The 12,392-nt window shown below is 42.7% G+C and overlaps 1 protein-coding gene across 1 annotated transcript in view; it reads left to right on the top strand.

Annotated features, from left to right (window-relative positions):
* Positions 1-12,392, top strand: part of RGS7BP (regulator of G protein signaling 7 binding protein) — a 46,079-nt gene that overhangs the window by 22,192 nt on the left and 11,495 nt on the right. The window contains exon 3 of the mRNA XM_009903003.2: positions 9,479-9,609. Coding sequence (XP_009901305.1) covers positions 9,479-9,609 — 131 coding nt within the window. The remainder of the gene's footprint in view (positions 1-9,478; positions 9,610-12,392) is intronic.

Here is a 12,392-nt window from a genome sequence, read left to right as displayed (position 1 = left end):
TAAGCTATTAAACAGCTCTGAGAGAACACAATTTGGCACAGTAGTTGTATGAAATTGTGTTATATGAGGTTTCTCTTGTACTAGTGATCTTCATAGAGAAGTCAGCTGGACTAACTGAAACAGAGGACTTTGGAGGGTAAAAATAGAAGTTTTGTAAATAAGTATGTGCTTGGCATATAGATAGTTAATAGTAAACATTATAGTAAGTATTCTGAAGGCCATGGCTACACTAGTCCTCTGTCCAACATTTTTCATGGCATGACACTGAATATATGGAAAGAAAAAATTACTGACAGAAGTTAAATTGGTGACACTTTAAAGGGAAATGTTAAGCTCACTACATAGAATGTTTCAGGGGTTATAAAAGAAATCTTTATGTATATTGGCATCAGAACACGTGGCTTTCAGAGATTAAAATGAGGCCTATATATAAGCATAACAAAGAATTACTTTCTTGCAAGCTAATGGAGTTCTTGTGGTCATTACTGCATTTAAACACTAATTAAACAGTTTGACACAATCAGTGAGGGTAGTGGCCTGGAAATAATTCATGTTGTATAAACTTTGGATAATTAAAAATACTTTACATGTATGTCACTGCTTTTACTCTAGATGTCTGTATTTGCCAATTAGAGAAGAATTTGCTTGCAGTCCAATTACAGATGCTTCATATTGTTGAAAAAAATGATAGAACATTCATGCATCATAGATGTTTCTAGTTCTTATTTTCATGCTACTCATGAATACAGTTTGCAAGAAAAATACATTAGATTTACAACAGCCAAAAAAATTCAATTAAAATACCTATTATTGTGTTTTGTGATTATTCCTAAGGCTCATATGTGAATAGGAAGCCACTGATAAACTCACAGAGGCTTACGAGTCAATCATCTTGTGTGTAATTGTTGCTTTCTTAGTTCACACAATTAAAAAATCAGTTAGCAACATCAAAAAAGTTTAAAAGAAATATTTGTAATGTGCAGTTGCAGGTGGAACTGGATAAGTTTCCAACTATCTAGCGTTTGCTTCTATCGTAGTAAGCACATATTGCTTACCAGATCAGGAATGAGGTAGAGTGATATAGTCAATCTGCCAGGCCTCACCATACTTGTACTTGGACCATTGGTCACCATACCACAAGGGCTTAGTTGGCTTAATAGCAGCAAAAATTTCACAGTCATGGATGACTTGTGTGATAGCATCCATGGAAATGTCTATGGATCTGTTGCAAGCCCACTGCTAGGTTGTATCCCTGCCTTGATGTCCTGACGAATCGTGAGCTCACAGAGCTAAGAACATCTCACCTTGGTGTTTCCAGTCAAGATCAAGATCATAGTTCATGTCTACTTGAGAAACTCTTGCAGCTAGATCTGCCTGGTGGTTCTGATGTTGTTCCTCAGTAGCTTTGTTCTTAGGAATGTGAGAACCAATGTATCTCACCTTCACTGGAATTCTCTCAATTCAAGCAGCATTGTCCTGCCGCCACAGATCAGCAGCCCAAATAGGCTTTCCTTTTCTCTGCCAACCATTCTTTTTCCAGCCCTTCCAACCCCACAGAGCATTGGCTACCATCCACGAGTTGGTGTAGAGATAAAGCTTTGTCCATTTCTCACATTCAGCTGTGTCAAGAGCTAGCTCGACAGCTTTTACCTCTACAAATTGACTGGATTCTCCTTCTCCATCCTTTGTTTCTGCAACTCACCATGTTGGACTCCACACTGCAGACTTCCACCTTTGCTTGTTTCCGACAAGACGACAGGAACCGTCTGTGAACAAAGTGTATTTCTTTTCATCATCTGAAAGGACATTGTAAGGAAGAGCTTCCTCAGCACAAGTTACTCTTTCCTCTGATGGTTTTGTACAGTTAGGGCCAGATTGTGATCACCTCCACCAGACCAGGTCTTTCAAAATTTCCCATTTGAGCTCTCTGTGTTATCAGAGCCATCCACTTGGACCATGTGGCATCTGTGGCATGATGTGGTATAGAACCTTTACCTTTGAACATCCAATTCAAAACTGGCAATCTTGGAGCTAGAAGAAGTTATGACTCATTTCCAATTACTTCAGATGCAGCTTTGTAGGCGGCAACAATCTCTTTCTCTGTCAGAGGATAATTTGCCTCTGAGCCTCTAGCCTCAACTCCAGAAACCAAGTGGACATCCACATATCTTACCTGGAGCTCTTTGCCATAAACACCAGGTTGGACCATTGTCACTTGCAGCTGTGTACAAAATGTTCTTAGTATCTGGACCAGTTTGGACAGGTCCCAGACCAATTGCTTGGACTACTTCTTGTTTTATCTGGTCAAAGGCTGCTTGTTGTTCAGGTCCCCATTGGAAACGGTTTCTCTTTTGAGTCACATCATACAGAGGTTTCACAATCTGACTGTATCCAGGAATGTGCAGTCTCCAAAATCCCACTATTCCCAAGAAACGTAGTTTCTTGCTTGTTCATGGGATTTGCCATGGTGGAGACTCTGTTTACCACATCCACTGGAATGTGATGGTGACCATCCTGCCACCATACTCCCAGAAACAGGATCTCTCTGGCAGGTCCTTTCACCTTGTCTTGCTTAATGGTAAAACCTGCTTTCAAGACAATGTCAATGGTTTTGTTACCTTTCTCAAAGACTTCTTCCGCAGTTTTACCCCAATGATATCATCAATGAACTGGATGTGTTCTGGAGCACCACCTTTCTCGGAAGCATCATGGATCACTGCATGACAGATGCTTGAGCTGTGAACCCAGCCTTGAGGTAATCTGTTAAAAGTGTATTGGACTCCAGGTGAAAGCAACTGAGGCCTGCAATCCTCTGCTATGGGAATAGAGAAGAAAGCATTAGCAATGTCTATCGTAGCATAGTATTTGGCCTCTTTGGATTCCAGCTCATACTGGAGTTCCATTATGTCTGGTACTGCTGCACTCATAGGTGGAATTACTTCATTCATGGCACAGAAGTCAACTGTCAGACACCAGTCTTCAATCTGCTTTCGCACAGGCTACACAGGACTGTTGAAAGGTGAATGAGTTTTGCTGACAACATTCTGACTTTCCAGCTGATGAATCAGGTTTTGTATGGGCACCAAAGAGTCATAGTTGGTTCTTTATTGTTTGTGACGCACAGTTTGAGAAACAAACGGCAACTTAACATCCTCTGTCTCATGTTGTCCAACAACTGCAGATTTATCAGAAAGCTCAGGTCTAATAGACAGCTTCAACTTTTCTCCATCAATTTCCACACTTGCTATTCCAAAAGCCTATTTGTAACCCTTAGGGTCTTTGAAACACCCTTCTCTCAGAAAATCAATTCCCAAAATACAAGGGCCATCAGGTCCTGTCACAACAGTATACTGCTTCTACTGTTTACCAGTTAAACTTAGGTCAACTTCTATCTTAGTTAACTCTTGAGATCCACCAGTGACTCCCAGAATAGTTATAGGCTCTGATCACTGATAATTTGATGGCATTGTGGTGCACTGAGCTCCTGTGGCAAACAAGGCCCTGTACTTCTGAAATAGATTCTGTTATCTCCATTATCCCTCTCCTCCCCATGGCGGGAGGCAGGGCACCCTTAATTATGGGGAATACATCCACATGTGCAGTTAGCACAGCATCTAGTATCAGTGGTGGAATCACTATTGAAGCTATCAGAGTTCTGGAAAACTGAGGAAGTAACAACTACCCTTCTGGTATTGCTACCTCAGGCTCTGCCACTCTGCAGTTCCTTAGTCTCCTGAAAAGATCAGAAGTTGGTTGACCATCCCATCTGTTCATGTTCTCACCAAACTGATCACGCAGAGTTATCCAAATACTCCCACATGATTGCCTCTGTTGTCTGTTTTGGTTTGACCTGTTTTGGAATGGCTTCCCTGGAGAATGTCTGTTTCTAACAGCTGAAACTTGTATCCACCTGGAGGAAGACAAAGTATTGGAATTATCTCCCTGTGCCAATTTGGATAGGGAGGTTTTAAGTTCCTCATTCAGCTCTTTCATGCAATTCTTAATCTCTTCAGACAGAGTTTCAATGGCTAAAGCCAAAGAAACATGCATGAGACTATCCTCCAGTTGTCTCATTTGGTCAGTGAAATGGCCAACAGTAGGAGGTGCTCCACCATAATTTCTTGCCACAATTCTGCTTGCCAGAATATTAGCATAATTAGGAGGAGCAAGTTTGGTGAGCTTTTTAGGAAGACCTGTTCCCACAGGAATTTCATCATAATTCAGAGTACCATGGTCTCCATACATCACTTCTCTCACAACAAACTCTCTCAAACAATTAATTCCCTCATCCACAGTGTTTCAAGGTTCAGGGTTCCATGAAAGGTCATCTCTGGATGGGTGCCTCATAAGAGCTGCCAGTAAAAGGCCTGTCCACAGAGAAACCTTATCAAGATAGCTGCCTAGATGACTATCTATTCCACTATCCTTTGAGAGGGTTCTGAGCTGGGACGCTGACTTGTCCCCCAATACTAAAGCAGGGTCCGCTGTATCATAGTGCCTGGATAGGCAAGTTAGGATTGGCTCATTCTCTCATCTAATATAACCCTTTCTTACGTGCCTAATTTCCTGCCTCGGAGCATTAGCTGTTTATCATGTTCATCTTCAGTAATCTCATCTTCTTGAAGTTGCTGTCCCCATAATCCTGCTGCTACTCTCCATAGGATCTCTCTAAGTTCAGAAGCACCTCCATTAGCTCCTGACTTACCAGAAACTACATCCTGTCCTGCAATCCCAGGCACAAATACAGGCTGGGCAGTGACTGGCTGGAAAGCAGCCCTGAGGAGAGAGACTTCAGGGTGCTGGTGGATGAGAAGCTCAACATGAGCTCTCAGTGTGCACTTGCAGGCCAGAAAGCCAATCAGATCCTGGGCTGCAGCAAGAGAAGTGTGGCCAGCAGGGCAAGGAAGGTGATTCTCCCCCTCTACTCAGCTCTGGTGAGACCCCATCTGGAGTACTGCCTCCAGTTCTGGAGCCCCTATTCCAAGAGGGATCTGGAGGTGCTGCAACATGTCCAGAGAAGGGCCATGAGGATGATCAGAGGACTGGAGCACCTCTCCTATGAGGACAGATTGAAGGAGTTGGGGCTGTTCAGTCTGGAGAAGAGAAGGCTCCGAGGGGACCTAATTGTGGCCTTCCAGGATCTGAAGGGGGCTACAAGAAGGCTGGGGAGGGACTTCTCAGGATATCAGATAGTGATAGGACTAGGGGGAATGGAATGAAGCTGGAGGTGGGGAGATTCAGGCTGGAGGTGAGGAGGAAGTTCTTCACCATGAGAGTGGTGAAGCCCTGGAATGGGTTGTCCAGGGAGGTGGTTGAGGCCCTGTCCCTGGAGGTGTTTAAGACCAAGCTGGATGAGGCTCTGGCCAGCCTGATGTAGTGTGGGGTGTCCCTGCCCATGGCAGGGGCTTTGGAACTAGATGATCCTTGTGGTCCCTTCCAACCCTGACTGATACTATGATACTATGATCTCCTCTGATGGTGTTGGTAATTCAGCTATATCTTTAAGGCAAACTTTCTCTCCATCTGCAGAAGGATCCTTTTTAACAGAAGGGAGAGCAGCAGAGGGATCTTGTTGTTCTTGTGGGTCTTCTGCTTCTGCATCTGCCCCGTTTCTACCCCTTTTATCCAAAGCTGCAATTTGTGTAACTGGAGCTACATTTAGGGGCCAGTGACCATGAGATAATTGAATTTTCAGTATTTGGTCAAGCTAAGAGGGGCAACAAGACCTCCACTCTGGACTGACGGAGGGCAGACTTCAGGCTACTCAAGGAACTAACTCAGAGGGTTCCTTGGGAAACAGCCCTTAAAAACAAAGGGGTCCAGGAGAGCTGGGCCTGCTTCAAGGAAGAACTCTTGAAGGCGCAGGAGCAGGCTGTGCCAATGCACCAGAAGATGAGCCACCGGGGCAGATGGCCAGCCTGGATGGGCAATGAACTTCTAAAAGAGGGAAAGGGAAACTTCTAAAAGGGAAAAAAAGAGGGTGTATCATCTTTGGAAGAAAGGTGAGGCAACCCATGAAAAGTTTAAGGATGTTGCCAAGTCTTGTAGGAAGAAAATTAGGGAGGCAAAAACACATTTGGAGCTTAGACTGGCCTCTGCTGTGAAGGACACCAAAAAGTCCTTCTATACATACATTAATAGCAAGAGGAAGGGCAAGGACAACCTCCACTCCTTGGTGGACATGGAGGGGAACGTTGTAACAAAGGATGAGGAGAAGGCAGAGGTACTTAACACCTTCTTTGCCTCAATTTTTTCTAGCAGGACAGAATGTCTTCCAGACAGCCGGCCTGCAGAGCTGGCAGAAGGAGTCAGGGAGCAGCATAGTTTTCCTCTGTTGAAGAATGGGGTAGTTGGTGATCTGCTTAGCCACTTGGATCCCCACAAGTCCATGGGACCAGATGGGATCCATCCCAGGGTGCTGAGAGAGCTGGCAGATGTGCTGGCCAAGCCACTCTCCATCATTTTTCAGCAGTCCTGGCTCACTGGAGACATCCCAGACGACTGGAAGCTGGACAACGTGGTACCCATCCACAAGAAGGGCCGGTTGGATGAGCCAGGGAATTACAGGCCTGTCAGCCTGACCTCAGTGCCAGGCAAGATTAGGGAACAGGTCATCTTGAGTGCAATCACACAGCATTTAGAGGATGGCCAAGGGATCAGGCCCAACAAGCATGGATTTAGGAAGGGCAGGTCCTGCCTGACCAACCTGATCTCCTTCTATACCCAGGTGACTGCCTGGTGGATGTGGGAAGGCTGTGGATGTAGTCTGCCTGGACCTCAGCAAGGCCTTTGACACCGTTCCCCACAGCAAACTCCTGGGCAAGCTGTCAGCCCATGGCTTGGATGGGAGCACACTGTGATGGGTTAGGAACTGGGTGGAGGGCTGAGCCCAGAGAGTGGTGGTGAATGGTGCCACATCCAGCTGGCAGCCAGGCACCAGTGGTGTGCCCCAGGGATCAGTTATGGGGCCCATGCTCTTTAACATCTTTATTGATGATCTGGATGAGGGCATTGAGTCCATCATCAGTAAATTTGCTGATGACACCAAGCTGGGGGCAGGAGTTGATCTGCTGGATGGTAGAGAGGCTCTGCAGAGGGACCTTGACAGACTGGACAGATGGGCAGAGTCCAATGGCATGAGATTTAACACATCCAAGTGCCGGGTTCTGCACATTGGCCACAACAACCCCAGGCCGTGCTACAGGCTGGGGTCAGAGTGGCTGGAGAGCAGCCAGGTGGAGAGGGACCTGGGGGTGCTGGTTGATGGTAGGCTGAACATGAGCCTGCAGTGTGCCCAGGCAGCCAGGAGGGTCAATGGCATCCTGGCCTGCATCAGGAACAGTGTGGCCAGCAGCAGCAGGGAGGTCATTCTGCCCCTGTACACTGCGCTGGTTAGGCTGCACCTCGAGTACTGTGTCCAGTTCTGGGCCCCTCAGTTTAGGAAGGAGGTTGACTTGCTGGAGCGTGTCCAAAGGAGGGCAGCAAAGTTGGTGAGGGGCTTGGAACACAAGCCCTATGAGAATAGACTGAGGGAGCTGGGGTTGCTTAGCCTGGAGAAGAGGAGACTCAGGGGTGACCTTATTGCTGTCTACAGCTACCTGAACAGGGGTTGTAGTCAGGCAGAGGTTGGTCTCTTCTCCCAGGCAACCAGTACCAGAACAAGAGGACACAGTCTCAGGCTGCACCAGGGGAGGTTTAGGCTGGAGGTTAGGAGGAAGTTTTACACAGAAAGCATGATTGCCCATTGGAATGGGCTGCCTGAAGAGCTGGTGGGGTCGCCGTCACTGGGGGTGTTCAGGGTGAGGCTTGACAGGATGCTTGGTTGCATGGTTTAGTTGATTAGGTGGTGTTGGATGATAGGTTGGACACGATGATCTTGAAGGTCTCTTCCAACCTGGTTTATTCTATTCTGTTCTAGTCTAGTCTAGTGTAGTCTAGTCTAGTCTACTCTAGTCTAAATTTATAGCAGACTTTGCAGAAGCAGAAGGGGTTTGCAAGAAAGCAGCATCAACAGGTGGACTTTGGGACCCAGTGGCTGCTGCAGAACTTGCTTCCACTCCTACTGCTGCAGGCGGAAGAGATTTTGCCTCTCCAATGGCTGCTGGTGAAGCCATGGCCCTCATCCTAGGTGGTGGCACTGCCCATTCAGCTGCCATCTTCGGTACAGGCACTGCCGCTGTGGGCTGCATCTGCCCCCCCACTGGTTGAATGTCAGAATTGCTGCCGACCTCACTCAGAGCTGCTTTCCCATTAACTCCTGTCTGCCTGTTTGCCCTGTTTGTCCTGTTTCTGTGTCTTCCCCGTCATTAGAAATTTCTGCATTTGAGTTAGAATTAGCCCTCCAATATCTGCGTCTGCTACATCTAAAAATAGAACACCTATTCGCTGCATGTCTTGGTACAGTGCCATTAATAAGAATACATTGATTATTACCAATAACAGAATCACACATAGCAAATAAACAGTTTTGGAATCCCAGCTGCTCACATAATTCTCAGCAACAGGAATACTGAATTCATATATCTCTGCAGGAACAGTTACAGTCACATTATCGTACCTTTTAAGCCAAAGAAATCCTAAGCAGTGATCAGACAGCATATTCAGCTTGTATTTAAACCAAAGAAAGATCTTACATACCAAGTATCTACCCAGCTTATCTAACATAAGGGCCATGCACCATCTATACAGAATCACCATCAGAGCAGAATATATCAAATGCCGCAAAACCCAAAACAGCTTCATTTTGCTTCCTTAATCTGAGCAGAAATTAATCAATCAAGTAATTGCCCCATGTTGAATAGGTGCCAATTATTTTTTGTAATGTGGTGGGTTGAAGTTTCCCCCCAGCATTAACCTTGCCACACCAACTCAGTTAGAAGCAAATGAAGCTGCATTTACAAGGAAGAACGACACTCTACAATGGAATGCAATGAATAAATACAAAATATACAGTATTTACAATATTATACAGATATTTACAATTAGCAAACAAGATGAAACCCACCCTGGTCAAGAGACCAGGGAAGCCTTTCCAATTCCCCCCTCTACTTCCCTGTCCCAAGAGAGAGAAGGAGCAGAGAGAAATCAGTGGGTTAGACAGACTTAACTAAACAGCTCAGCCAAGGCCAGCCCATCTTATTCTAGATATTTATCCAACAAATTTGTATAGAAAAATCTTCTGTTTTCCTTTTTACAGCCAATAGTGATTTATTTGTATTTTTCTACTTTTTTGCTCAAAATCTGTAACTAAATTTTAAACACATAGCCTAAAATCACCACAGGTTTTAAGTCTAGGGCTTTGTACAGCTAAGGAATTGTTTGTAAATAGTTCAATAGAAACAGGTGTTTTATCATATCTGCATATCTTAATAGTTGATGAAGGAGATTATGGTGTTGCTTGCAACAGTAAGGAGGTAGATTTGATGACTGTAATGTCCTTCCAGTGTCATTGCTAACAATATTTTCTCTTTTACTGCAGCCCTGAAGATGGTGAAATTCATCCTGAAATCTGTAGACTGTACATCCAGTTGCAATGCTGTTTAGAAATGTACACAACAGAAATGCTTAAGTCCATATGTCTGCTAGGATCACTGCAGTTTCATCGGAAAGGTACTGAATTGCACAAATACACAGCTGCTGATTTAAAAAGAAAAACATAGAAAGGAAAAAAAAAAACATAAAAAACCAAACAGAACAGTCTTTTGGAGCATGCATGAATATTCATGAAAGACAAAGCACCAAACTTTAAAATTAACTGTACCTCTGAAGCTTTTCAGATATTGAAATGTGTCATATCAGGCATGTGTCACTGATGTCCTCGCAGATTTAAAAAATCTGAACTTTTTTTTAATGGAGTGGTCCCTAAAGGTTTAGCTGTTAACCAGTTTAGTGGGCAAACTAACACAGTCACTTCATTAGAGGTGTTTGTTAGGTATGATACTGAGAGCAAGTGTTTGGTGAAGCAATATCGTTTGGGTTTAGTGTTAAACTAATCCCTTAGTATCTCTGTTGTTGTTTATCCAGCAACAACAGTTTATAGCAAAAGATAGATTGGTTACAAAGCTGCCCACCTTTATAAAACTAGATGCTGGATTCAGAGCTCAAATCTACATCATAGTCTCTTTTTAAACTTGTAAGAGAGGTACTTGCTTCAGTGAAAATGCATCTCCGTAATGATTTCATATACAATTAGCCACCTAATGAAAGGAAGATATAATGCTGATGATTTACTGAATAGGTGTTTTAAACCCATAACAACAGGTTACTCATTACTCAGTAATGGCAGGGTCAGTACTGTATTGTGCTGACTGTAACTATTCTTCCCCCAGTAAAGACAAGACAAATTTCTGTAATGAACTGTAACAAAGCTCTTGTAATGAACTGTATACTTCTTGTCATGCTGAAAGATCCTGTAATATATTTTTCACATCTGATTGTGGGATACAGCTAATGCCAGGTGATTTTCCCAAGTGAAAAAAAAGTCTATAAAATAGGAAGAGGCAGAATTAACACTGCCACTGTATAACAAGATGCCAGTAACTGTTAAAATGAATTATCATTTTTTAAGACAGACTGTACTACATTTTTGAGCATTGGCTGCACTTGTCAATCCACCTCTTATAACTGCTGTATCTTGAGATCACCTGAGTAGCCACAGTATGTCTTGTCTCTCCTTTTGCCTCAAGGTGGAATCTACATTAATAATTTAACCTAAATATAAAACTATTAGATGTCTAAAGATTAAGGTGAATTACAGCATTATAGTATGGGCCAACTTCAGTTCCTGGAAGTGCTATTCATAGAACAGAATCATGGAATTGTTTTGATTAGAAAAGACATCCAAGATCATTGAGCCCAGCAGTCAATGGAAAACCACCATAGCCATTAATACACATTGATTCCTTATCTTTTCATGGCAGCTATTCTACCATTTCTAAATAAAGTTTTGTCCAGTATCCATATAGTGGTAATCACAGTAACCTGTGTCCAAATTTCTGTGGCATTATTTGAGAAAAATTCATAATAGTAAAAAAAATAATAAATTCACAAGAATTTATTTAAGTTTAGGAACTTAGCCAATAGAACGCTGCACTTGTATATTAAAAATCTGGTATTTACAACACCTAGAAGTTTCTTCCAACAATGGAAATTACATGTTAAGTGTTTTTTCATAGTGAAGTTCATCATATACTAGAACAGCCACCCAAGAAGGCTATGAAATTTCCATCTTTGGAAATACTGATAACTGAAATAGCCCTAAGCAATCTGATGCAGATTGGTCCTGCTTTCAGTAGGGTGTTAGACTAAATGACCTTCCACCTGTTTTTTCTACATTCTGCCAAACCATACTGTTTTCCAAGGAGCAGGATGAACCCATACATTTCTGGGATTGTAGTGTAGGTAATTTGTATACATTTATTTCTAGGAATGAAAGAGCCAGTAACTTCACCATTATGAAATATATAGTGCTCTTGCTATATATGGCTTTTTAACTTTTTCATCAGTTTTCACAATCTGAATGACTACATTAAAAAAAAAAATTCTTGTGTACAAAGACTATTATCCTTAGAAACTTTGCTTAATTTATAAATGTGCATGTCTGATGTTCTTGATGTGTCTTGAAGCTCATTTTTTATGGTAATGTTTTCTATTTGCTAGTCCTCTTACCTATTGGAAAAGTTAGTTTTTTTAATCTCCGTGAGATTTCACCAATTTAATTTCTTACTTGGGAGTCAGCGGAGATTCAAGTAGAATGACCATGAATCCTATTCTTAGCAATCTGCAGCTAGTAAATGATAATGTGGGTACCGGTATCTTGATCAGACATTATCAAAGAAACTATAGAACAGATAAAGCTAAGGTAGTGGGCTGATGTTGGTGCTCTTTTCCCAAGAGAAACTTAGCCAATCCTTCCTGCTGGGAAACTACTTCTTTTTAATTAAACACTACACTGCAGTTTGAAGCGCTGAAATAACTGACATAACTTCTGTCCATGGAAACTGCTGGATGTGATTATCCTTATTCCAAACTAATACTGAGGCCGTCAAGGTCCCACGCTGAGGAAACCTGGAACTACCTCAGAGTTCTTAAATACACTTCACCATATGTTGTATTCAACCACAGTTGTGTTGGGGTCAAAGGCTTTCAATGATACCTTACAAAGAACTTAATCTCATTTTCTATATGTAAACAGATAAAAGAGCTTTGCTGATTCATATATCTACAATAATAATAATATATTCATTTCATTGTTAGGAACTGGAAAATATTATTATTATCATTGGATCATTGTAGCATACCACTCTGGAAGTGTCCATTACTAAAATTTAGCATCCAAATATGTTTACATAGAGAATATTAATTTATCAGGGTTATCTACAGAAATATTGAGT

Source organism: Dryobates pubescens, chromosome Z (assembly GCF_014839835.1).
Source record: "Dryobates pubescens isolate bDryPub1 chromosome Z, bDryPub1.pri, whole genome shotgun sequence".
NCBI lineage: Eukaryota > Metazoa > Chordata > Aves > Piciformes > Picidae > Dryobates > Dryobates pubescens.
Note: the sequence above shows the minus strand (reverse complement) of the source record. Positions and strands in the feature narration are given on the sequence as shown.